The sequence below is a fragment of the Rhinatrema bivittatum genome, chromosome 2 (genome assembly GCF_901001135.1).
Source record: "Rhinatrema bivittatum chromosome 2, aRhiBiv1.1, whole genome shotgun sequence".
Lineage (NCBI taxonomy): Eukaryota > Metazoa > Chordata > Amphibia > Gymnophiona > Rhinatrematidae > Rhinatrema > Rhinatrema bivittatum.
This window is the reverse complement of record NC_042616.1, coordinates 502252193-502276446: the sequence shown is the minus strand read 5'-3', so window position 1 is coordinate 502276446 and position 24254 is coordinate 502252193. Positions and strand designations below refer to the sequence as shown.

Below are 24254 nucleotides of genomic sequence, written 5' to 3'. Positions count from 1 at the left end.
CATCTGAGTAAAAGCAATTTGTAATACCCTTCTTGAATTTTGGCGGAAATGTGATGTTTGAGACTAAGTTCTGGATCTAGCCAGAAACCTAGATCGCGCATTTTGGAGCCTAGTGTAATTGTACAGTTGTCTAAGGTAATAACTTTGACTTGATCAGTGGGCAGCTGCTTATGTTCAAATAACATTATTTTGTTTTCTGCGACATTTAGACTCATCTTCATCTGATTTAATAATTGTTTTATAATGTTTAAGTACATGATGGTCATTTTGAAAGTTTTTTCTATTGAATCGTTAATTGGAATGAGAACCTGGATGTCATCTGCATATATGTAATAAATGAGTTGTAATCCAGATAATAAATGACAAATAGGCAACATGTAAATGTTGAAAAGAGTGGCGGAAAGAGATGATCCCTGTGGTACTCCTGTTCTTAACAGAAAAATTTCAGAAAGTGTGTTATTAATGTAAATCTGATATGTACGGTTATTAAGATAAGAAGAAAACCATGAAAGAGTTTGATCTTTAAGTCCTATTTCAGAAAGTCTGAAATAGGACTTAAAGAGGATATCATGATTTACTGTATCAAAAGCCGCTGTCAGGTCAAGGAGAACTAGAAGGTAACGATGACCGTTATTGAATTCTTTTAGGACTGTATCTGTAAGTGAAAGTAAAAGTTGTTGCGATCCCGGTCGCGACTCCAGCGACCAGGCTCTTACTTCCGTTGCCGACCCCAAGCTCCAGCCGGCCTCCCTGGAGCTGTTCTAGGCCTGTACAGGCCTTTCCCCGCTGCAGCGTCTCCACGAGGGAGACGCCGTCGAGTTCTCCAGCTTGGCTCCGCCCCCCCAAAGTACGCGCGCGTGCGCGAAGAGGCAACTCTTAAAGCTGCAGGCGTGGGAAATCTTGGTCGGCCCCCATAGTGATGTCAGACGCCGGTAGGGTATTTAAATCCTGTCCCTGCTCCAGAGGATTGCCCTGCAACAAGGTTCACTCCCTGTAAGTAGCTAGTTGCTGTTCCATTCCTGCTTCAACTTGATCCTGCCTTCGTTCCTGCTCCAGCCTTGTTCCAGCTTCCGTTCCTGATCCAGCTTCCGTTCCTGATCCAGCTCCATTCCTGTTCCAGCCTCCGCTCCTGCTCCAGTTCGCAGTTCCATTTCCAGCCTTGCCTCACCCTCGGACTGACTTCCTGGCTCCTGACTCCGGTTCATCTGTCGGTGTTCCTTGTTTGCCGCCTGCCCAGTACTTGGATCGTCTTCACGCTGCTGACCCGTCATCCCAGGAGACCACACCTAATTACCAGCGGTCCGGTCAGACTTCCAGGGTGAAGCTCCTGCTCGGTCTCCTGGCTCCATGCCGCCTCCCGCCTTTCCATCTCTGCAGAGTTCACCTTACGTTCTATCACCCCTCCGCACGGCCGGCCAAGGGTCCACTACTCTGGTCATAACAGAAGTGTTTCGGTGCTGAAATGTTTACAAAATCCAAATTGCGATGGATATAAAATATCACTATTATCAATATAGACCATAAATTGTTTGAGTACAACTTTCTCAATGAGTTTAGCCAGAAATGAGAGGTTAGAAATTGGCCGATAGTTATTCAGTACTGTTGAATCCAAAGTCTTCTTTTTAAGAATCAGTTTGATAATGGCATGTTTAAGTGAATCAGGAAGGAAACCTTCATGTAAAGATGTATTTATTATATCAGTAATAGCTGGGGCAATTAAGGTTGAAATCTGTTTCAGAGCCAGAATTGGAATTGAATCATTAGGATGACTTGCAGGGTTTAGATTATTAATTAGAATTTCTACCTCCTGTACAGAAATGTCATCAAAAGTAGTCCACACACTATCTTTGGGAATTAATTTTATTTCTTGAGAAGGTATATTATCAAGTTCAGCCCTTAATGTATTAATTTTGTTGTTAAAAAATAAAGTCAACTTTTGGCTCAAATCTGTATCGGTTTCGCTGTTTACTGGTGTTGGATCATTAATAAGTTAACTATTTCAAAAAGAATTTTTGGATTTTGTGCATAACTAATGATTTTCCTACTATAGTAATCTTTTTTTTATTTATTTATCATTTTTTTTATAAAAAGCCAAATGTTTCCAGTAGGAGGTTAAAGAATCTTGTGTTTTAAGTTTTCTCCAAACTCTTTCTTTTTTGCATAATGCAAATTTAGTTTCTTTAAGTTTATTGTTAAATCATGGGTTTCACTTCTTGAGGTTTAGAAACCTCCAGATACCTCACAACATGTCTCTTGACATGCAAGGACCGCAACAGGAGATATTCCTGCACATCTCTTTCCCTACCCAGATCAGCAGAGAAATGGACTGATTCAAGTGAAAATCCAAGACCACTTTTGACAAAAAAGAAAGAACAGAACGCAGCTGTTTTGCTCCTGGAGTCACCTGAAGGAACTGCTCCTGGCAAAACAAGGCTTGCAGCTCGGACATTTGATGCACAGAATATAACTTAGATTGCAAGCCCTCTGGGGATAGGGAAATATCTACAGTACCTGAATGTAATCCACTTTGAAGCATTGAAAAAAGTGCGAAAAGCGGAATATAAATCTAAATAAATAAATAAATAAAATATTGCCACCAGAAACACCATTTTCAAGGTCAATAACCGCAAGGAAAGGCTATGCATCAGTTGAAATGTAGGGCCCGCCAAGAAATCCAAAACAAGATTAAGACTCCACAAGGGTACTGGTAACCACAAGGGAGGACGAAGATGTTTCACGCTTCTCAAAAAACGGGCCACATCGGAATGATCCAATAAGGATTCACCATTCACCTGACCCTGAAACTGGCAAGAGCCCTACCTGTACCTTCAAGGAATTAAGGACCACCCCTTTATTCAGTTCATCCTGCAAAAATTCCAAAATGAGTGGGATCTTAACTGAATAAGGAAGCACCACTTGATCTTCACACCAAGCCTCAAATTATCGCCAAACCTGCACATAGTCTAAGAAGTGGAGAACTTTCTTGCTTGTAGTAAGGTGGCAATCACCACAGTAGAATATCCAAGCTTCGGCAATCGAGCCATCTTAAGAGACATACTGTAAGACAAAACAGAGTCGTATCTTCATGAAGAACAGGTCCCTGCCACAATAGATTCCTGTGCGCCAGAAACAGGAAGGGGGGAGTCTACCAGGAACTGTTGCAAATCTGCATACCATGGTCTCCTGGGTCAATCTGGTGCCACCAAAACCACCATCCCTCTGTGACCCTCAACCCTCCGAACTAGTCTGCCCAACATGGGCCACGGGGAAAGGCATAAAGCAGCTGGTCCTCCGGCCAGTCCTGCATGAGAGCATCAATACCCAATGACTTCAGATCTCTCCTGTGACTGAAGAACTGAGAAACCTTTGCACTGTGAGAAGTCGCCAGCAGATCTAGATATGGAAGGCCCCAGTGATCCACTATCAGCTGAAACATCTCGTCCGACAATACCCATTCTCCTGGGTCCAGACACTCCCTGTTGAGAAAGTCTGCTCTTACATTGTCTTTTCCTGCAATGTGTGAGGCCGAGATCTCCTGAAGATGTACTTCTGCCCATTCCATAAGTTGGTCTATCTCCTGCGACACTTGCTGGCTCCTCCCTGCCGACTGATGTCACTATCTTTGCATTGTCCGACATTACCCGGACCACTTGACCCTGCAATCTGCTGCTGAACTGCAAGCATGCCAACTGGACCGCCCGGGCTTCTAGCCAACTGATGTTTCAGAGAGACTCTTTCGCACTCCAGCGGCTTTGCTCTGTCAGTTCCTGACAGTCAACTCCCCAATCCTGGAGGCTCGCATCCATCATGAGTACTAACCAGTCCGGCAATTTCAGAGATACTCCCTTTCTTAGATGATCTGCTTGCAACCACCACTAGAAGTGAGAGCAGAGTTCCATCGGCAGGTGGAGCCGAATCGAATCATACTGAGACTGCGGGCTCCGAGACATCAGGGAGTGCTGAAGAGGATGCATATGCGCTCTCGCCCACGGCACCATTTCCAGAATTGCCGCCATCAACGCAAGTACCTGTAGATAAGACCACATTGTTGGGCATACAGTGTTCATCAAGAGACGCACCTGCACTATCAACTTCTGAATACGAGCTTCTGGCAGGAAAACCCTGCCCTGCTTCATGTCGAAATTCCCCTGACTGCACTTCCATTATCAATGAGCGCAATGTTTCCATGCAAAAATGCGTCACCTGCAAATGACGGTTGACCCCTTTGAGATCCAGGATGGGACGAAAGGAGCCCTCCTTGGGCACAATGAAATAAATGGAAAATTGACTCATATTTTCTTGAGACGTGGGCACTGGAACCACAGCCCTCAGACAGAGAAGCCAATGTACACTCCACTGCCTGCTTCTTCTGTGGGGAGACACCATAAACACATCATTAGGAACACTGCAAAACTCCAGCACATATCCCTTTTGTATCACCTCCAGGACCCACTGATCAGATGTGATTTCGACCGACCTCTGATAAAAGAAAAAGAGGCGCACCTCTGTCTCCTGTTCCCGGGAGTGGGTTGGCAAACCTTCAATGGGAGGCTTGAGAGGTTCCACTACCTAAGTCTGCGCCATGCCTGGGCTGTCTGGAACAAAAGGTCTAAGACCTACTGAAAGGTTGAGTCCTCTGAAAGGTTGCTCCTCTATAGGGTCGAAAATGTTTGGAACCCCTGGTATGACTCCTCATGCCAAAGGGGCACGGCGACTGCTTGTTATACTCCGACAACCAAGGAACCAGGAATTCATTCCACTTACTGGCCAGTTTCTCCAATTTGCTCCCAAACAAGAGCAAGCCATTAAAGGGCAATTTCAAAAGATTAGCCTTGTAGGTCACATCAGCCGACCAATTTCTCAGTCATAACTGACACCTGGATGCTATTATCGAAGCCACCCCTCTGGCTGAGGTGTGGACCAAATCGCAGCAAACATCTGCTAAAAAGGTGGCAGCTGGCTCTAAAACTGCCCTGGAATTCACTCCAAAGTCATCAACCTCCTGAGAGAGAAGTAAACAATTGCAAGCCTCCAAGGAACAACAAGAAGCTATCTGCAAGATCATGCCACTGCTTCAAATGCTTGCTTAAGAATGGCCTCAATCATTCTATCGTGCACATCCTTCAAGGCTGCTCCTCCCTCCACGGGAATAGTCATTCACTTAGAGATGGCACAGACAAGTGCATCCACTTTCGGAAAACGCAGATGCTCTCTCACCACTGGATCCAGGGGCCTTTCAAAGACCGACCCCTTTGAAATTTGCCTCCCGGGCATCCTACTCAATCAATTCTTGAATGGCCTCCATAACAGAGAAAAAACAAGAGACTTTATGCAATGAAACCAAAATTAGATTTTTGTTTAGCTCAGACATGGAATCTGCCCCACGTTCTCCCAGCATCTTCAACATTTGGGAACTCAGAGCTCGTAATTCATCTCTATGAAAGAACCACAACATAGTCCTATACAGTTCCAGTCCTAGAGGAATTTCCCCATCCTCCAGAGAGTCAGAACCGGCCTCATCATCATTACCATCTGGATTCCTATTAGGAGGACCTGCTGTCAATCTAGATGTACTTTGACGCTTAAGACGAGTAAGAGGCCACCGCCTGCGAATCTGACCTTACATGATTGGGCGGGGCTGAGAACTGTGCCTGAAGAAAGGATTTCATATTTATTTATTTATATACTGTCATTCTGAATTAGCAATCATAATAAAACAATAGTTAAAAAGATAAAAATTAATCGCATTCAAAAACAAATCAGTCATGTTTCCAAACAGTATTAAATCATTATTACAAGGAAATACATAAATTATGTGTTATTTCATCAGTTATTTCTACGACCCAGCATTTCATATTTGTCTCAGTCAGCATATGCTAAGCTGAATAACCATATTTTTAGATCTTTTTTAAACTGCTTACTATCTTTCTGTGTGCAGGTCAGCCGCCATTGTGTTCCATAGTTTTGGGCCAGCGATTGAAAATGCCCTCTTAGTTCGATTAAATGTGTCCCAGCGATGGGTCTTGAAGTAAGCCTTTATTGGCAGATCTCAGATTTCTGGATGGGATGTACAGGTTTTAATGAGGCATTTAGCCATTCTGTCTTATTATTATTATTATTATTATTATTATTATTATTATTAATCATATTGTGAAGAATAGTAAGTACTTTGTATTGTGTTCAAACTTAACTGGTAACCAGTGTATTGATTTCAACACTGGTGTTATATGATCATATTTCCTATTACCTGATAATATTCTTGCTGTTGCATTCTGTAGTAACTGTAATGAACGAGTTGTATTAACTGGCAAACCCAAGAATAGAGCATTACTTTAATCAAATTCAGTAAAAATAAGGGTTTGTAATACTTTTCTAAAATCCTCATGTGTGAGGAGGGGCTCTAAATGTTTTAAAATGTTCAGTTTATAATAACCACTTTTTATTTTTTGGCTAATATGTTTTTTCATCCACAGATTACTATCAATTAAAATACCAAGATCACGAGCATGATCGGTTAATTCTTTTATCTGATCACTCGTCATAGTGACTGGGGATGTAATTAGAATCTTTCTATTTAATAATAAAATTTCTGTCTTTTGCGTATTTATGACTAACCTCTCTGAAAACATTCTACCCAAGAAAAGGCAGAAGGATCCATGCCAAAACCAGAAGGCACCTGTGCTGCGCCCACTGAGCTACTGTCCACCACTAACGAACCAGTTAAGGGCGTTCATAGGTCAGGCGTCCCTCCTGACATGTCCTTCCCAGGCCCTCATCAGGCTGGGAAGAGCCAGGCTCAGTAAAATCAGAGGAAGATAATTCTGAACCTCTAAGCAGTGCTGGCACAAGTTAGAGGGCACTCCAGGCTGACGTGCCCGAATATGACAGGCAGCACAGAGGGAAAGGTACTTAGGTTTCTTAGCCACAGGTGCCATTGGTCCATCAGTACTCTTAACAGGCGACTGAAGGTATGCGTCCAGCGGAATTCACACTGCAAAACTCAGGAGCACAAAATTTAGGTGCACAAAATGTAAGTGTCCCAAGGCTAGGCGTTGCAAAACTAGGCGCACTTTCACCGCGCCAAACCAATCTGTCCCAGATTGTGAGCACAAGCAGCACACCCAAAAGAAAAGGGGGACACAACTCGGACACACAGCTAGATGCACTTGCACGCACAAACGGTCCTGAAGAGGGTAGCCCACTGTGCAGAGAAAAGCATGCAAAAACGCCACTGCGGCCTACCATGCAGCATAGAGAAAAACCTAACAGTGGGGCCTAGCCCACCCAGGCTGCCCAAATCCCTTAACCCTACACAGGAGTGGGAACAAACGTCGGAATGGCACATCGAGCACGGAGACCGGAGGAAGGGGAAGGACTACAAACAACCCTTCCATTCTGTCTCTGTCTTTCTTCTTTTTTTTTTTAACCTTACCCGAGCTCAACCTTTCCCGGCTGAGTAAAGAGATGGTCTACGACTGCGGGGATGGGGGGGGAGGGCATATACTGTCACCACGGCACTCGGCTTCCTGCATCCGCTGTCTTTCAGCTGTTTTAATCAGCCATGCCGGCTGAGAAAACCAACTACCAGACCAAAGCATTCATCTGAGGGACCACGGAAATCACCTCAGGTATTCTCAACTGGGGAGAGACCATTTGGTATCACTCACAGGAGAGTAGGGCAAATTAAATCTCCTATTACTTCTCCTCTAAAATTTGAAGCAATCCCCAGTAGGGAAATACAAGTCCACCATCTACTGGAGATGGAGCATACTGGCAGGCTGATGTCACTGTAGGAGTGCTGGTGAAAGTGCATAACCCACTGGAGCCGAATTCATCTGTATGGTGCTAGGAAACAGCACGATATGAAAGAATTTGATGCCATTCATGAACCATGACTACAGAGCACTGACTATACTGTAAAATATGTAATCCAGGTTTTCTACAGACAGAAACTACTGTCCTTATGGCTTGTGACATTACAAGGTGTTAGTCATAGATTCAACCTCAGTAATTGTAATTTTCCACTACAAATCTTGAGCTGTCTTATACTACAGACCTATAGCTGAAGAAGCTTCCAAAAATGACTAGACGACAAACTTGGTTAGCTATAAAACAATATCAAGCATTAATACAGTTTTGAACATGTGGATGCTAATTTGTTCATCTCAAAAAAATTAAAATTTCATGCATGCTATCTGCTGTTGAGTACAACACTGCTGGGTGACCCAAAGAACAAAAACAATTCATTTAAATAGGATTCTGAATCTTTTCTAACTCAGAGGAGGTTAAAATCATGGACTCCTTTAAGGGATTCTCCTCAGATAAATGGTAATGGAAACTACGATGGAAAGGGGAGATATGGACTAATGTTTCTAAGGTTCAGGTAGGCAGCCACCTGAGCACCAGTGATCGTCAGATGATATGGACTGATATATCAGCCAAGACAAAGAGGAGTCATACAAAACTCAAAAGTCCTGGGATTCAAAAATACCAACTTTGATTAAAATGGTGAAGTTCCTTAGAAGACAACTGGCAGGGTGGAGGATGAAGGTAGGGAATAGTGGCTAAACTAAGAGGCCTATTCACTAAGCGGTATTAAAATCTGATTTTAATGCAGGTGTTATTCATGATTTTAATACCCAATTTACTAAAGCCTTTAGTGAATTCAGTGTTAAAATTGAAATTAATGCAGAAGGATCACCGCTGCTGGCAAAGTGTGTGCATTACCGTCACCGGTAACAGAGGCAGTAACAGAAGCCCGGATTTTGGGGGGGGGGGGGGGGGGGGCTTCAATCTCTCCTCCATGTTCCCAGCCCATAATGCACAGTCAAGGACCCTACAGGCCAAGGATACCCCCTTCCTGAGCCTTTTCACCACCCATTCTTTAAAAAAAAAAATGCAGGACCGAACCACTCACCACGACCCTCCTCTCCTACATCCTGCCTCGATCAACTCCCCTGGATCCCCCACTGCCCACCCCTTAAGAGGTCTTCAGCAGGAAGAAGAAAATGCAAAAATGGCACCAGAGGACCTCATACATTCCTTTACCTAACAGCAATTTTTTTTAAATTGCCACTAGCAGGAAGAGAGGTAGAAACATGTCTTCTTGTTGACGACCTCTGAAGGCTAAGCAGTGGCTGAGGGGGAAGAGATGATGGCCCAGTGGGTCTATCAGGGACATGGAGCCTAGGGTCCATTGATCAGATTTCTGGGGAGGGGGTGGGGGTCCCCAATTCTTGAAGGATGCCATGAGGTGAGGAGGTTACGGCCAGGGAGGGGGGCCTAATGCTGACTCTAGTTGGTGGACGTTAAGACTCCGTTAGGAGACCATTTGAGTACTTGGGAGGGATTTTCAACCCAGAGGGACCTCAAATGTGCACCGGAGCTAAAAAGAAATTGGAACCCCAATCAGGGCACAAGTTATCCAACTTAACTACACCTCGAGAGGTTTTTAAATGTTTGTGTTACAGTGCGGGTTAGTACAAACTGTGAGTGTTAATGCAATCTGTGCTATCCCATTTCAGTACTCATGAGCTGGGCCCTTGGGTCAATGATGGATGAAACTGGTAAGAAGAGAGGGCAGGCCAGTGACAGGCAACATTTTTCTCAGGTAGTGGTGGACAAGGAGAGAATGGAATTGGCAATCTCCGCTGGCTCGTGCACTCTCAGACCCTGCAATGGCCCCGATCCCTCCTCACGCAGTGCATTCCCATTACCACAGAAACCCATGCAAGGGTGGGACCGCTGGAGGGCCTACGACTGCTTGCTGGATCACAAGCTTCACACTGCTTTTCACTATTAATGCTGTTACTGCTGGCTCCTGAAAACAGCTGCTGTTTTGAAGCACTTGTGACCCCAGCTGAAAGTTTTGTGATCCCATGGGGTCCCAAATCAGTTTGGGAAGCTCTGTCCTAGGATATTAAGTGAGATTAGAGAAATTCTAATGTATCTGCTGAAGGTCCTATTAAATGGTAATAAGAGTTTGGAAATTACAGGCTGGTTAGTCTGTTTTCAGTAGTGGAAAAATTCATGGTGATTCATCTGAAGGGAAGGATAGTGACGCATCTCAAATACAGTGGGTTGCAGGATCTGAGGCAGCATGGTTTTAACACAGGGAGATAGTGTCAAATGAATCTGATAGATTTCTATGCATGCATGGCCAGAGAATTAGATTGGGAGCAGGCACTGGATATGGAGGACTCTGATTTCAGCAAAACTTTTGATAGCAATCTGCAAAAGAGGCTCATAAATAAACTGAGCAGTGAGGCAAGCTTCCCAAGGTTAATAAACATGTGGACAAAGGTGAACCGGTAAATGTGGTGTATTTGGATTTTCAGAAGGCTTTCGACAAAGTCCTGTGTGAGAGGCTTCTAAGAAAACTAAAAAGTCATGGGATAGGAGGTGATGTCCTTTTGTGAACTGCAAACTGGTTAAAAGACAGGAAACAGAGAGTAGGATTAAATGGTCGGTTTTCACAGTGGAAAAAGGTAAACAGTGGAGTGCCTCAGGGATCTGTACTTGGACTGGTGCTTTTTAATATATACATGATCTGGAAATGGGTATACCAAGTGAGGTGATCAAATTTGCGGATGACACAAAATTATGCAAAGTAGATAAATCTCAAGCAGATTATGATAAATTGCAGGATGACCTTGTGAGACTGGAAGATTGGGCTTCCAAAAGGCAGATGAAATTTAATGTGGATATGTGCAAGGTGATGCATATAGGGAAAAATAACCCTTGCTGCAGTTACACAATGTTAGATTCTATCTTAGGAGTTACCACCCAGGAAAGAGATCTAGGCGTCATAGTAGACAAAACATTGAAATTGTTGGTTCAGTGTGCTGGCAGTCAAAAAAACAAACAGAATGTTATGAACTATTAGGAAGGGAATGGTGAATAAAACAATGGATATCATAATACCTCTGTATCGCTCTATGGTGAGACTGCACCTTGAATACTGTGTGCAATTCTGGTCACCACATCTCAAAAAAGATATAGTTGCGATGGAGAAAGTGCAAAGAAGAGTGATCAAAATTATAAGGGGCATGGAACGGCTCCCCTATGAGGAAAGGCTAAAGAACTTAGGGCTGTTCAGTCTGGAAAAGAGACGACTGAGGGGGATATGATAGAGGTCTACAAAATCATGAAAGGACTTGAACAGGTTAATGTAAATCAGTTATTTACTCCATGAAGTTAGCAAGTAGCTCATTTTAAAACAAATCAAAGAAAATTCTTTTTCACATATCAGGTACTTGTGTCTTGGATTGGCCACTGTTGGAGACATGATACTGGGCTTGATGGACCCTTGGTAACTTTGCCTTATTCACCTCTTTTTGTTTAAGTTACTTTAGTTACGCTTCAGTTATTCCCCTGTTTAAATGTAAACCGATCCGATATGGTTATTACTATGAAGGTCGGTATAAAAAAAGTGTTAAAATAAATAAATAAATAAATATCTTATGTTCTTATGGGACAGGACCTGAAATAGCGAACTGGATTAAAAACTGGTTGAGAAAGAGAGCTAACAGAGAATGATGATAAATGTAATTCACTCTGAAGAAGAAAGCTGATGAGTGGAGAACCTCAGGGGTCAGCTCCAGCACCAGTTTGTTTCAATATCTTTTTGAGTGATATTGCAGAGATGATAGGAGGAAAATTTGTCCTTTTGCGGATGGTACTAAGATCTGGGGAGTAAACAGTGTGGAAATCAATTGAAGTTTGAGAAGTGTTTGCTTGGCAACTTAAGTTTCAAAAGTACAAAATGGAGAGTGATGAGTTTGGGTGCTGAAATTCGAGAAAAGGGTACACAATGGGAGAAGGAAATGCTGATATCCACACAGCACAAAAGATCCCTCTGGGTGATAATATCCATTGATTTCAAGGAAGCAAAACAGTGACAAGAAGGTGGCTAGAGTCAAAGGGATGTTAGAATGCAAAGCAAAAGGCATAACTAGTGCAATACTGGAAGTGATTATGCCATTCTCTAGGTAAGTTCTGAGACCTCATTTGGAGTTTTGTGTCTAATTCTGGGGGCCATGTCTTTGAAAGGATATACACAGGCTGGAGGCTATCTATGAAAGGGCTACAAAAAAATGGTGCGCAATCTGTATCAAAAGCCCTATGAGTCTTAGAAATCTAAACATGTTATGCTCTACAGGGAGAGGAGAGAGAGGGGAGATATGATAGAGACATTTAAATAACTGAAAAGTATTAATAGTGGAAAGGAGGTTCTAGAACAAGGGGGTCATGATATGAAGAGAGACTCAGAAACGACCTCAGGAAATATTTTTCATAGAAAGGGTGGTAGATGTGAGAAGTGCCATTCCAGAGTAAGTGGTGGATGTTAAAACAGTAGACTTTAAGAAGGCATGGGATAAGTGCAGAGGATCCTTAGAGGCAAAAAAGTGCAGAAATATCAAAAGAAACACCTAGCAGTGCCTTACTGGAACAATTCAATGAATGTTGGGGGGCAATAGGAAATGCTAGAAGTCCTAGCAGAAATACAAGCAAACAAGCAGCAATGACTATAAGTCCCAGTGGAAATGCAGGTGCTCACGTAACCAGGTTTGTCTGGTAGGCTACGCAGAGGACCTAGGAAGTCAGATGTTCCAGTGGCAGCCACACTAATCTTGGTATTTATTGATTATTAAAAAGTTTGTGATTATACATGGAAATGATGGGGGGTGGGGGGGTTGGGAGGACGAGACGCTGGGCATGAAAGAGGCGGCAGGTCTTGTACGCTCATCTGCCCAAGATAATAGAATACAAATGAGGAAAAGTTCATTTGTCCTGGATAAGGAGAGATACTGTACATGTGGTCGTGCTGGGATGTATCCTTAGCAGTGAGGACAAGAATCACTGGGCAGACTGGCTGCATCAGCTGGTCTTTTTGGCCATTATCTGCTAAGCTACTCTGAAAGAAAAGCTGACGGCCTGCCTCTCTTTTTTTTGTTTTTTTTTTTGTTTTCAGTTTAAAAGCTATCAAGCTTTTTTCTCAGGCTAGCACCTTTTAGCAAAAATTGTCCCGCAGTTCTTCACTGATATGACAGGAAAGTTTCTTTTGCTATTTGAGATAAGTTTGAATCTGGCCATGAGCAGCGGGTCTGGTAGTTCAGAAAGACATCCTCATGCTCAAATAGCAAAGCAGCATCTTTTTTCTCTTTATCTTCATGACTAAAGCCACGTATTTTTACACTTTTGGGAAAGCACTTTGCTGTTGGAACATGGCACCAGCGCTTGCAGCACATATTTGTCTCAATTCTACAAAATTCTTGAGCCATGCAAGTATTTGGAGATATTTATTCCATAGCAATTTTTTTTCTCATGCTGCAGAAAAACTAATTATGGGCTCCCAGGGATGGGGGTGGGGGAGATATTTGGTACCAGCCTGCAGAGATGTACTTCCTTACATCATCTTTTAAATACCTCCAAATTTTTCAGAACAGCGACAATTAGCATCAGTTTTCTGGCTGTCCTAATGCTCATTTTTCTGATCACTGTTAGGTTCAGAAGACTCGGTGGTTGTGAATGGCTACTTTAAACTACTGAGCATTTAAAATTTAAACAATTTTACTGTACTGTACACTTCGCTATGACATGCCAAGGTTCACATTAGCGTGCCAAAGCCCATACTGTGATATAGCCTATAAATCCATTAGATATTTTAGGAAGCAAAAACAAATGATTTATACCCCTTCTCTTGAGTTCTGCTGAATAAGACATACTTAGCTTTGCTATTATAACATTTATCAAGCAAAATCAAACAAACCCTGATATCAATCAAATAATTCCTTCAGAAAACTAATTTCACACAACCCTCTGCTGTTATGCTATTTTTACTACGGTACTTAAAGCCTGCTTTTGCAATTATGATTTATTTGTGAAGAAACTGAATAGTCTACTGTAGATAAAGTAACGAATGGCAAATTTAAGCATTGGGTCTTAAAAGGAGCTATAAATTCTGAAATGTCTTTATTTAGCATTAATCCCCACATCTCTTTACTCTCCATATATACCTTTTTTTTTTATTTATTTAAAACATTTGTTACCTGCCCTTCCAGAGTTCAGGGCAGGGTACATAGGTTCATCTATATTAAAAATAAGACATGCATATGCACAATCTTATGACAAAACTTGCAAAATTTTATGCCACAACACTGGTATGACATAATACGATTCCAAAAAGCAAGAAACTATATGTTTAATTCACAACAAATTCCATCCCTTTCCGTGTTAAGAAATGGTTAGCATAAGAAATGTAACTAGTGATACTATTTATTTATTTATTCATTTTTTACTAATCACTCACTCAGAGAAATCCCTTGTCGGTGTGATGTACAACAGAACATAATACAATGCAATAAAACAAAATAATAAAACACTGTAATTCAAAAGCCATATAAAATAAGAACATAAGAACATGCCATACTGGGTCAGACCAAGGGTCCATCAAGCCCAGCATCCTGTTTCCAACAGTGGCCAATCCAGGCCATAAGAACCTGGCAAGGACCCAAACACTAAGTCTATTCCATGCTACTGTTGCTAGTAATAGCAGTGGCTATTTTCTAAGTCAACTTAATTAATAGCAGGTAATGGACTTCTCATCCAAGAACTTATCCAATCCTTTTTTAAACACAGCTACACCAACTGCACTAACCACATCCTCTGGCAACAAATTCCAGAGTTTAATTGTGCGTTGAGTGAAAAAGAACTTTCTCCGATTAGTTTTAAATGTGCCACATGCTAACTTCATGGAGTGCCCCCTAGTCTTTCTATTATCCGAAAGAGTAAAAAACCGATTCACATCTACCCGTTCTAGACCTCTCATGATTTTAAACACCTCTATCATATCCCCCCTCAGCCGTCTCTTCTCCAAGCTGAAAAGTCCTAGCCTCTTTAGCCTTTCCTCATAGGGGAGCTGTTCCATCTCCTTTATCATTTTGGTCGCCCTTCTCTGTACCTTCTCCATCCAAATAAAACTTAAAAAACAAAATAAATAAATTACTTAAAATGACCTACAATGGGCCAGAAAAAAAGTAGTTACTGCTTACAAGCCTAACATGGAAAAAGCAAGGTTTAACCTTTTTCTGGAAAAGAAAATGATTTGATTTAATCTGCAACTCCCTTGGTGTTGAATTACACAATTCAGGGCCTATGATGGGAAAAAGCCTCTTCCTAATTGCGCTCTTGGATATATCTTTAACTGGTGGATCACTAACTAGCATTTCTGATGCTGAGCGACGACATCTCCTTGGCCTACAAATCTTCAGTGACTGTTGTAAACACTTTGCCCCTGTCCTTTAGTCACCTTGTATATTAAACTCATGTAGCTGCCTTAATAAAGGAGTCAGTGCAGTTCCTTTATTAAGACAGCTGCATTGATTATGGTAAGAACCAGCTGAATAGCCTTTTTTTACAATAATAAATGAAATTCTTGAGTTTCAAATGAAATCAGCATATTGCTCACACACAAGCCCAGGTACAATCCTCCCGTCAAAATGCAGTAAAAGAGGTAACAAAAGCATCTTCATCTTAATATTGCCAGTAGGCCTTCCCTGCTTTAAAACAAAGCTTTCTCTGTCCTATGCAAGTGCTCCTACTTCAAATTCTAGTTCAGAAGGCAGGAAAGAAATCCTCATCTGTGAGGGTTCTTCAGAGCAGTGGCACCTACCCACTGCTACATACCACAGAAGTGGCATCAACACCCCAACATAACACACTAGCTACCTGAAGGTGCCAAGCAATGAGAAGTGAATAAACTAATCACATGATGCTAAAAATTCCTACTACCATACCATTATCTCCTCCCATCCCAACTCTCAGTACATGGAAAGCAGCCTGAGTATTCCTCCATCTTCTCTTACAGTACCATTCAGCCTCAGTTATCACCATCATACAATGGCCACTACCTTGACTGGCCTATGCCCGAGTACCAATCACACCCACAGCCCCAGCCCCAGGAGGTAATAGCCTCACCACTCATGGAATGATACAGGCTTCCCCAATCCCTCTCCAAAAGAATAGTAATATACTCTTCCTACTCCCCTCCCTTCAAGTTCCCATTCCTGAGAGGAGATACCTCCTTGCTCTTGGAGTGATATAACCTCCCCTTTCTCCATGCAGGTAATAACCCATTTCCTCATCCTGGGTAAGTAACTCTCTCCCTTCTCCCCTGCCATGTCTTTGGGTAGCAATAACAGGTATCACACTCGCCAAGGGAAGTCACTGTACATCACAGCGCCCTGGGCAAGGGTTACTTTCAGCCCCCCCCCCCCCCCCCCCCATATCTGGGGCTGGCAGACTGACTCAAAAGGGTGGCATGGATCCCCCCTCTGTTTGGTGCCCAGGGCATTGGCCCTACTTGCCCCCCCCCCCCCCCCCCCCTCTTGCCTGCGGCCCTACATCCACCTGCTCTCCCTCCTCCTGGGGTGATAGCCCCATCCCCTCTATACCAAGGCAGGAGAGGTAATACCTGCCCCCCTCCCTCCCTCCCTCCCCCATCCCCTCAGGGGCGCTGCTGGGCGGGCTGCTGTCGGTTACCCGTCAGGTTCCTGAGCACGGTGCCGTGGGCCCACAGGCTCAGCACTTGCTGCACGGACAGGTTCACCAGGGAGCCGTCTGTCCCCGCCTGCGCCCTCATGGCGGGGCCCGGGCCCGGCCGGCTCGGCGGCTCCTGCTTGCGGCTCCGGCCCGCTCCCTCCTCCTCCTCCTCCTCCTCCTCTTCTTCCTGGGGGTCGGGCGCAGCGGGGCTGGAGAGCGGTTGCAGCCTCCCCGCGGGGAAGACATGGAGGGAGGGCGGCGAGGAGCCGGCGGCACGGTCCCCCTCTCCTCCCCCGCCGCCCGGCCCAGCAGCCCCTAACGCCGTCGGGATGGGTCCGGGCGAGAGCGGAGGAGCCGGCCGGCGGCCACCATGATCCTCCTGCTCCTGCTCCTGAGCCTCCTCCTCCTCCTCATCATCAGCCGAGTAGGAGGAGACTGCTGACAGCGGGCCGGAGGGAGGGAGGGAGGGGGAAAGATGCGCAGGGAGCAGGGGGGACGCTGCGGCCTGCCCGCCCCCCCCCCCCCCCCCCCCGGGCTCGGCATGGGTCCCCTCTCTCCTCCTTGACACAGGATGGGGAGAAAGCGATTAGGCTTCCTCTAGGGAGCGAGGGATGCACACACGCAGCCACCGCTTCGTAGGCAATAGGACCCGTGCTTTTCTCTCCAGAAGCAGGTGATTTGTCTATGGAGCCAGCGTTTGTTGCTGTTGTTTTTTTTATTATTATTACTATAATTATTTATTTTTTTTTACCGGATCTAGCCCCATAACTAAGGAGATAGGTAGCTAGATCCTGGGGGATGGGAAGGAAGGTGAGAAAAGAAATCTCCCCCCACCCCCCCTCCCCTCTGGACAGGCTACATTTTGACCGCTCAAATTCCGGGTGAATTTAGCCAGCTAAACCTGGTTTGCTAGCGTTAAACCTAATTCCAGCCGCAATCCTGTTTGGCTACTCCGTCCCATTATGATAAATTGGCCCCCTTTCTGTGTCCAAGCTTCGTTTTGAAAATCTCTGCCTTAATTTAGACAGGTTACAATAAAGTCCGTTTACAATGTGCTGCAAATATGTTGGGTGTCCACATACAAAATTACATAGGGGCATCTGTGTTAAAGTTGTGCTTTTTGTAGTGCACACGGTAAGCATATTTACTGAGTTCAGTAAAAAAAATATATTATTTACCAAGCCCTGATCGTGAGACACAAGTCTCGGGTCCAAATGTGTCTGCTGTAAAACTTACCAAATCCGCAAATGCTATACAGCTAAATAGCAACCTAGTGGGAAATATTCGGTCTCTGGCCAGCTTACAAAGTTAGCCGGATAAACATATCCCGCTAACTTTGTTGGGATATTCACCGGCAAGGCTGTGCCACTAAATATACCCAAAAACCTTAAAGATAGCCGGATCACTTTATCCAGTAAACTTTAAGACTAATTTATGGCAAGACCAGAGCTAGCCGGATAAGTTATAATATCTGGCTAAGTTAACTGCATCCCAGAAAGACCCTGCATTATCCAGCTAAAAAGTAGCTGGATAAATGGAGGAAATATTCAAAAGTGTGCCTTTAGCCACATGGAACTCCTAATGACCTCATTAGTTATTACCATGGTATTTGCTAAATCCTTGTTAGTAAGACCTAAATTTACTTGCTCTCAGGTCGATCCAGTAAAGTGTGCTCCGTCGGAGCCCACTGTCACCCTGCTCTGGACGCGTGTTTTCCCTTACCCCTTATTCAGTAAGGGGAGGAAAACACGCGGCCCACCCGCGGCACCTAATAGCACCCTCAACATGCAAATGCATGTTGATGGCCCTATTAGGTATTCCCGAGCGATCCAGTAAGTAAAATGTGCAGCCAAGCCGCACATTTTACTCTAAGAAATTAGCGCCGCCCAAAGGTCGGCGCTAATTTCTTCCGGCGCCAGGGAAGTGCACAGAAAAGCAGTAAAAACTGCTTTTCTGTGCACCCTCCGACTTAATATCATAGCGATATTAAGTCGGAGGTCCCCAAAAGTAAAAAAAAGTAAAAAAAAAAAAAAATAAATTTTTGAATTCGGCCCGCGGCTGTCGGGCCGAAAACCGGACGCTCAATTTTGCCGGCGTCCGGTTTCCGAGCCCGTGGCTGTCAGCGGGCTCGAGAACCGACGCTGGCAAAATTGAGCGTCGGCTGTCAAACCCGCTGACAGCCGCCGCTCCTGTCAAAAAGGCGCTAGGGATGCGCTAGTGTCCCTAGCGCCTCCTTTCCCTCGTTTGCACCGCGTCAGCTCATTTAAATACTGGATCGCGCGCACCGGCAAGGGGCCGGTGCGCGCGCCGGGAGAGCGGGCGTTAGTCCGCTCTCCCACGGACTTTACTGGATCGGGCTGTGTTAGCTCTCCAAATTATGTTGCCAGTCCATTGCTAAAGGTAATTGCTACATACCAACTCTACATGGAAGGGTCAGAATGCAGGCAGTTTTCCACCCTCCATCTGAAACCCCATCCCAAGTGACCAGAGGCCTCGTCCATCCTCCCCCTCAATCCTCAGAATCCACCCATCCCAAGATGGTTGGTAGGAGATGAGTTTCTTACCAGCTCAACATCCATCTTTGTAATGACACTATTCAATGTGATTATGATGCTGAGTGGCATCTGCTGACTGGAGTATGGTTTCCGGGAAGGAAGGAAGAAGCTGAGGGAGATTGGTCAAAGTTACTGGTCACTTTCAGTGAGGGAATGTGGAATGGGGGTATTTGGGTCTGTCTCTTCAGGGGTTAGGGATTATGATTCAGGCGGAAAAGTGATATCCCCCTGGGTTTACAACCTTTTTATTTTGAACCATTTAGTCTGGAGAAACAAAAAAAAATAATAATGATCAACACATCTCTTTGCACCTTTAATTACTAATCTGTGTGCTGAAATCAGATTCCTCCAATTTTAACATGCATTAAATACTTCCAGAAATAAAGACTAAATGACCTTCAAATCGAATCTTCCTATTTCCTAACAGTTCTCTCTACTTGATAAGAACATAAGAAATTGCCATGCTGGGTCAGACCAAGGGTCCATCAAGCCCAGCATCCTGTTTCTAACAGAGGCCAAAACCAGGCCACAAGAACCTGGCAATTACCCAAACACTAAGAAGATCCCATGCTACTGATGCAGTTAATAGTAGTGGCTATTCCCTAAGTAAACTTGATTAATAGCCGTTAATGGACTTCTTCTCCAAGAACTTATCCAAACCTTTTTTGAACCCAGCTACACTAACTGCACTAACCACCTCCTCTGGCAACAAATTCCAGAGCTTTATTGTGCGTTGAGTGAAAAAGAATTTTCTCCGATTAGTCTTAAATGTGTTACTTGCTAACTTCATGGAATGCCCCCTAGTCCTTCTATTATTCGAAAGTGTATATAACCGAGTCACATCTACTCGTTCAAGACCTCTCATGATCTTAAAGACCTCTATCATATCCCCCCACAGCCGTCTCTTCTCCAAGCTGAACAGCCCTAACCTCTTCAGCCTTTCCTCATAGGGGAGCTGTTCCATCCCCTTTATCATTTTGGTTGCCCTTCTCCGTATCCTTCTCCATCACAACTATATCTTTTTTGAGATGTGGTGACCAGAATTGTACACAGTATTCAAGGTGCGGTCTCACCATGGAGCGATATATTTATTTATTTATTTAGCATTTTTTATATACCGACTTTCCAATAACAGAATTACTGATCAATTCGGTTTACATTTAACAGAACAATAACATTGACAAGTAAATGTCTTACAAAGAACAGGTCGATATAACTTTTGTTATATAGAGGCATTATGTTATATAGAGGCATTATGACATTTTCCATTTTATTAACCATTCCCTTCCTAATAATTCCTAACATTCTGTTTGCTTTTTTGTCTGCTGCAGCACACTGAGCCGATGATTTTAAAGTATTATCCACTATGATGCCTAGATCTTTTTCCTGGGTGGTAGCTCCTAATATGGAACCTAATATCGTGTAACTACAGCAAGCGTTATTTTTCCCTATATGCAACACCTTGCACTTGCCCACATTAAATTTCATCTGCCATTTAGATGCCTAATCTTCCAGTCTTGGAAGGTCCTCCTGTAATGTATTACAGTCCGCTTGTGATTTAACTACTCTGAATAATTTTGTATCATCCGCAAATTTGATAACCTCACTCGTCGTATTCTTTTCCAGATCATTTATATATATATTGAAAAGCACCGGTCCAAGTACAGATCCCTGAGGCATTCCACTGTTTACCCTTTTCCACTGAGAAAATTGACCATTTAATCCTACTCTCTGTTTCCTGTCTTTTAACCAGTTTGTAATCCACGAAAGGACATCGCCTCCTATCCCATGACTTTTTAGTTTTCATAGAAGCTTCTCATGAGGGACTTTGTCAAACGCCTTCTGAAAATCCAAATACAGTACATCTACCGGTTTACCTTTATCCACATGTTTATTAACCCCTTCAAAAAAATAAGAACATAAGAACATAAGAAAATGCCATACTGGGTCAGACCAAGGGTCCATCAAGCCCAGCATTCTGTTTCCAACAGTGGCCAATCCAGGCCATAAGAACCTGGCAAGTACCCAAAAACTAAGTCTATTCCATGTAACCATTGCTAATGGCAGTGGCTATTCTCTAAGTGAACTTAATAGCAGGTAATGGACTTCTCCTCCAAGAACTTATCCAATCCTTTTTTAAACACAGCTATACTAACTGCACGAACCACATTCTCTGGCAACAAATTCCAGAGTTTAATTGTGCGTTGAGTAAAAAAGAACTTTCTCCGATTAGTTTTAAATGTGCCCCATGCTAACTTCATGGAGTGTCCCCTAGTCCTTCTACTATCCGAAAGAGTAAATAACCGATTCACATCTACCCGTTCTAGACCTCTCATGATTTTAAACACCTCTATCATATCCCCCCTCAGTCGTCTCTTCTCCAAGCTGAAAAGTCCTAACCTCTTTAGTCTTTCCTCATAGGGGAGTTGTTCCATTCCCCTTATCATTTTGGTAGCCCTTCTCTGTACCTTCTCCATCGCAATTATATCTTTTTTGAGATGCGGCGACCAGAATTGTACACAGTATTCAAGGTGCGGTCTCACCATGGAGCGATACAGAGGCATTATGACATTTTCCGTTTTATTCATCATTCCTTTTCTAATAATTCCCAACATTCTGTTTGCTTTTTTGACTGCCGCAGCACACTGAACCGACGATTTCAATGTGTTATCCACTATGACACCTAGATCTCTTTCTTGGGTTGTAGCACCTAATATGGAACCCAACATCGTGTAATTATAGCATGGGTTATTTTTCCCTATATCATCTGCCATTTGGATGCCCAATTTTCCAGTCTCACAAGGTCTTCCTGCAATTTATCACAATCTGCTTGTGATTTAACTACTCTGCACAATTTTGTGTCATCTGCAAATTTGATTATCTCACTCGTCGTATTTCTTTCCAGATCATTTATAAATATATTGAACAGTAAGGGTCCCAACACAGAACCCTGAGGTACTCCACTGTCCACTCCCTTCCACTGAGAAAATTGCCCATTTAATCCTACTCTCTGTTTCCTGTCTTTTAGCCAGTTTGCAATCCACGAAAGGACATCGCCACCTATCCCATGACTTTTTACTTTTCCTAGAAGCCTCTCATGAGGAACTTTGTCAAACGCCTTCTGAAAATCCAAGTATACTATATCTACCGGTTCACCTTTATCCACATGTTTATTAACTCCTTCAAAAAAGTGAAGCAGATTTGTGAGGCAAGACTTGCCCTGGGTAAAGCCATGCTGACTTTGTTCCATTAAACCATGTCTTTCTATATGTTCTGTGATTTTGATGTTTAGAACACTTTCCACTATTTTTCCTGGCACTGAAGTCAGGCTAACCGGTCTGTAGTTTCCCGGATCGCCCCTGGAGCCCTTTTTAAATATTGGGGTTACATTTGCTATCCTCCAGTCTTCAGGTACAATGGATGATTTTAATGATAAGTTACAAATTTTTACTAATAGGTCTGAAATTTCATTTTTTAGTTCCTTCAGAACTCTGGGGTGTATACCATCCGGTCCAGGTGATTTACTACTCTTCAGTTTGTCAATCAGGCCTACCACATCTTCTAGGTTCACCGTGATTTGATTCAGTCCATCTGAATCATTACCCATGAAAACCTTCTCCATTACGGGTACCTCCCCAACATCCTCTTCAGTAAACACCGAAGCAAAGAAATCATTTAATCTTTCCGCGATGGCCTTATCTTCTCTAAGTGCCCCTTTAACCCCTCGATCATCTAACGGTCCAACTGACTCCCTCACAGGCTTTCTGCTTCGAATATATTTAAAAAAGATTTTACTGTGAGTTTTTGCCTCTACAGCCAACTTCTTTTCAAATTCTCTCTTAGCCTGTCTTATCAATGTCTTACATTTAACTTGCCAATGTTTATGCTTTATCCTATTTTCTTCTGTTGGATCCTTCTTCCAATTTTTGAATGAAGATCTTTTGGCTAAAATAGCTTCTTTCACCTCCCCTTTTAACCATGCCGGTAATCGTTTTGCCTTCTTTCCATCTTTCTTAATGTGTGGAATACATCTGGACTGTGCTTCTAGAATGGTATTTTTAACAATGACCACGCCTCTTGGACATTTTTTACTTTTGTAGCTGCTCCTTTCAGTTTTTTTCTAACAATTTTTCTCATTTTATCAAAGTTTCCCTTTTGAAAGTTTAGCACGAGAGCCTTGGATTTGCACACTGTTCCTTTTCCAGTCATTAAATCAAATTTGATCATATTATGATCACTATTGCCAAGTGGCCCCACCACCGTTACCTCTCTCACCAAGTCCTGTGCTCCACTGAGAATTAGATCTAAAATTGCTCCCTCTCTCGTCGGTTCCTGAACCAATTGCTCCATAAAGCTATCATTTATTCCATCCAGGAACGTTATCTCTCTAGCGTGACCCGATGATACATTTACCCAGTCTATATTGGGGTAATTGAAGTCTCCCATTATTACTGCACTACCAATTTGGTTAGCTTCCCTAATTTCTCTTAGCATTTCACTGTCCATCTCACCATCTTGACCAGGTGGACGGTAGTATACCCCTATCACTGTAGTCTTCCCTGATACACAAGGGATTTCTACCCATAAAGATTCAATTTTGTATTTAGTCTCATGCAGGATGTTTATCCTGTTGGACTCTATGCCATCCTGGAAAGCGCCACACCTCCTCCCGACTGCTCCTCTCTGTCATTGCGATATAATTTGTACCCCGGAATAGCACTGTCCCATTGGTTATCCTCTTTCCACCATGTCTCTGAGATGCCAATTAAGTCTATGTCATCATTTACTGCTATACATTCTAGTTCTCCCATCTTACTTCTTAGACTTCTGGCATTAGCATACAAACATTTCAAAGTTTGTTTTTTGATTGTATTTTTATTCTGCTTTTTAATTGATAGGGATAAGTTAGAATTTTTTAGCTCAGGTGAGTTTTTAGTTACAGGCACTTGGACTACTTTTCTAATTATTGGAACCTCACTGTCGGGATGCCCTAATTCTAATGCATCATTAGTATCCTTTAAAGATACATCTCTCCGAACCATGCGCTGCTGAGCGACTGTCGGCTTTCCCCTTTGTTCTAGTTTAAAAGCTGCTCTATCTCCTTTTTAAAGGTTAGCGCCAGCAGTCTGGTTCCACCCTGGTTAAGGTGGAGCCCAT

At 43.3% G+C, this 24254-nt stretch overlaps 1 protein-coding gene across 1 annotated transcript in view; it reads right to left on the bottom strand.

Annotated features, from left to right (window-relative positions):
- Positions 1-17000, bottom strand: part of TMEM170B (transmembrane protein 170B) — a 74563-nt gene extending 57563 nt beyond the window's left edge. Inside the window, exon 1 of the mRNA XM_029590664.1 lies at positions 16543-17000. Coding sequence (XP_029446524.1) covers positions 16543-16642 — 100 coding nt within the window. The 5' untranslated portion in view covers positions 16643-17000. The remainder of the gene's footprint in view (positions 1-16542) is intronic.
- Positions 17001-24254: the final 7254 nt, after the last annotated feature.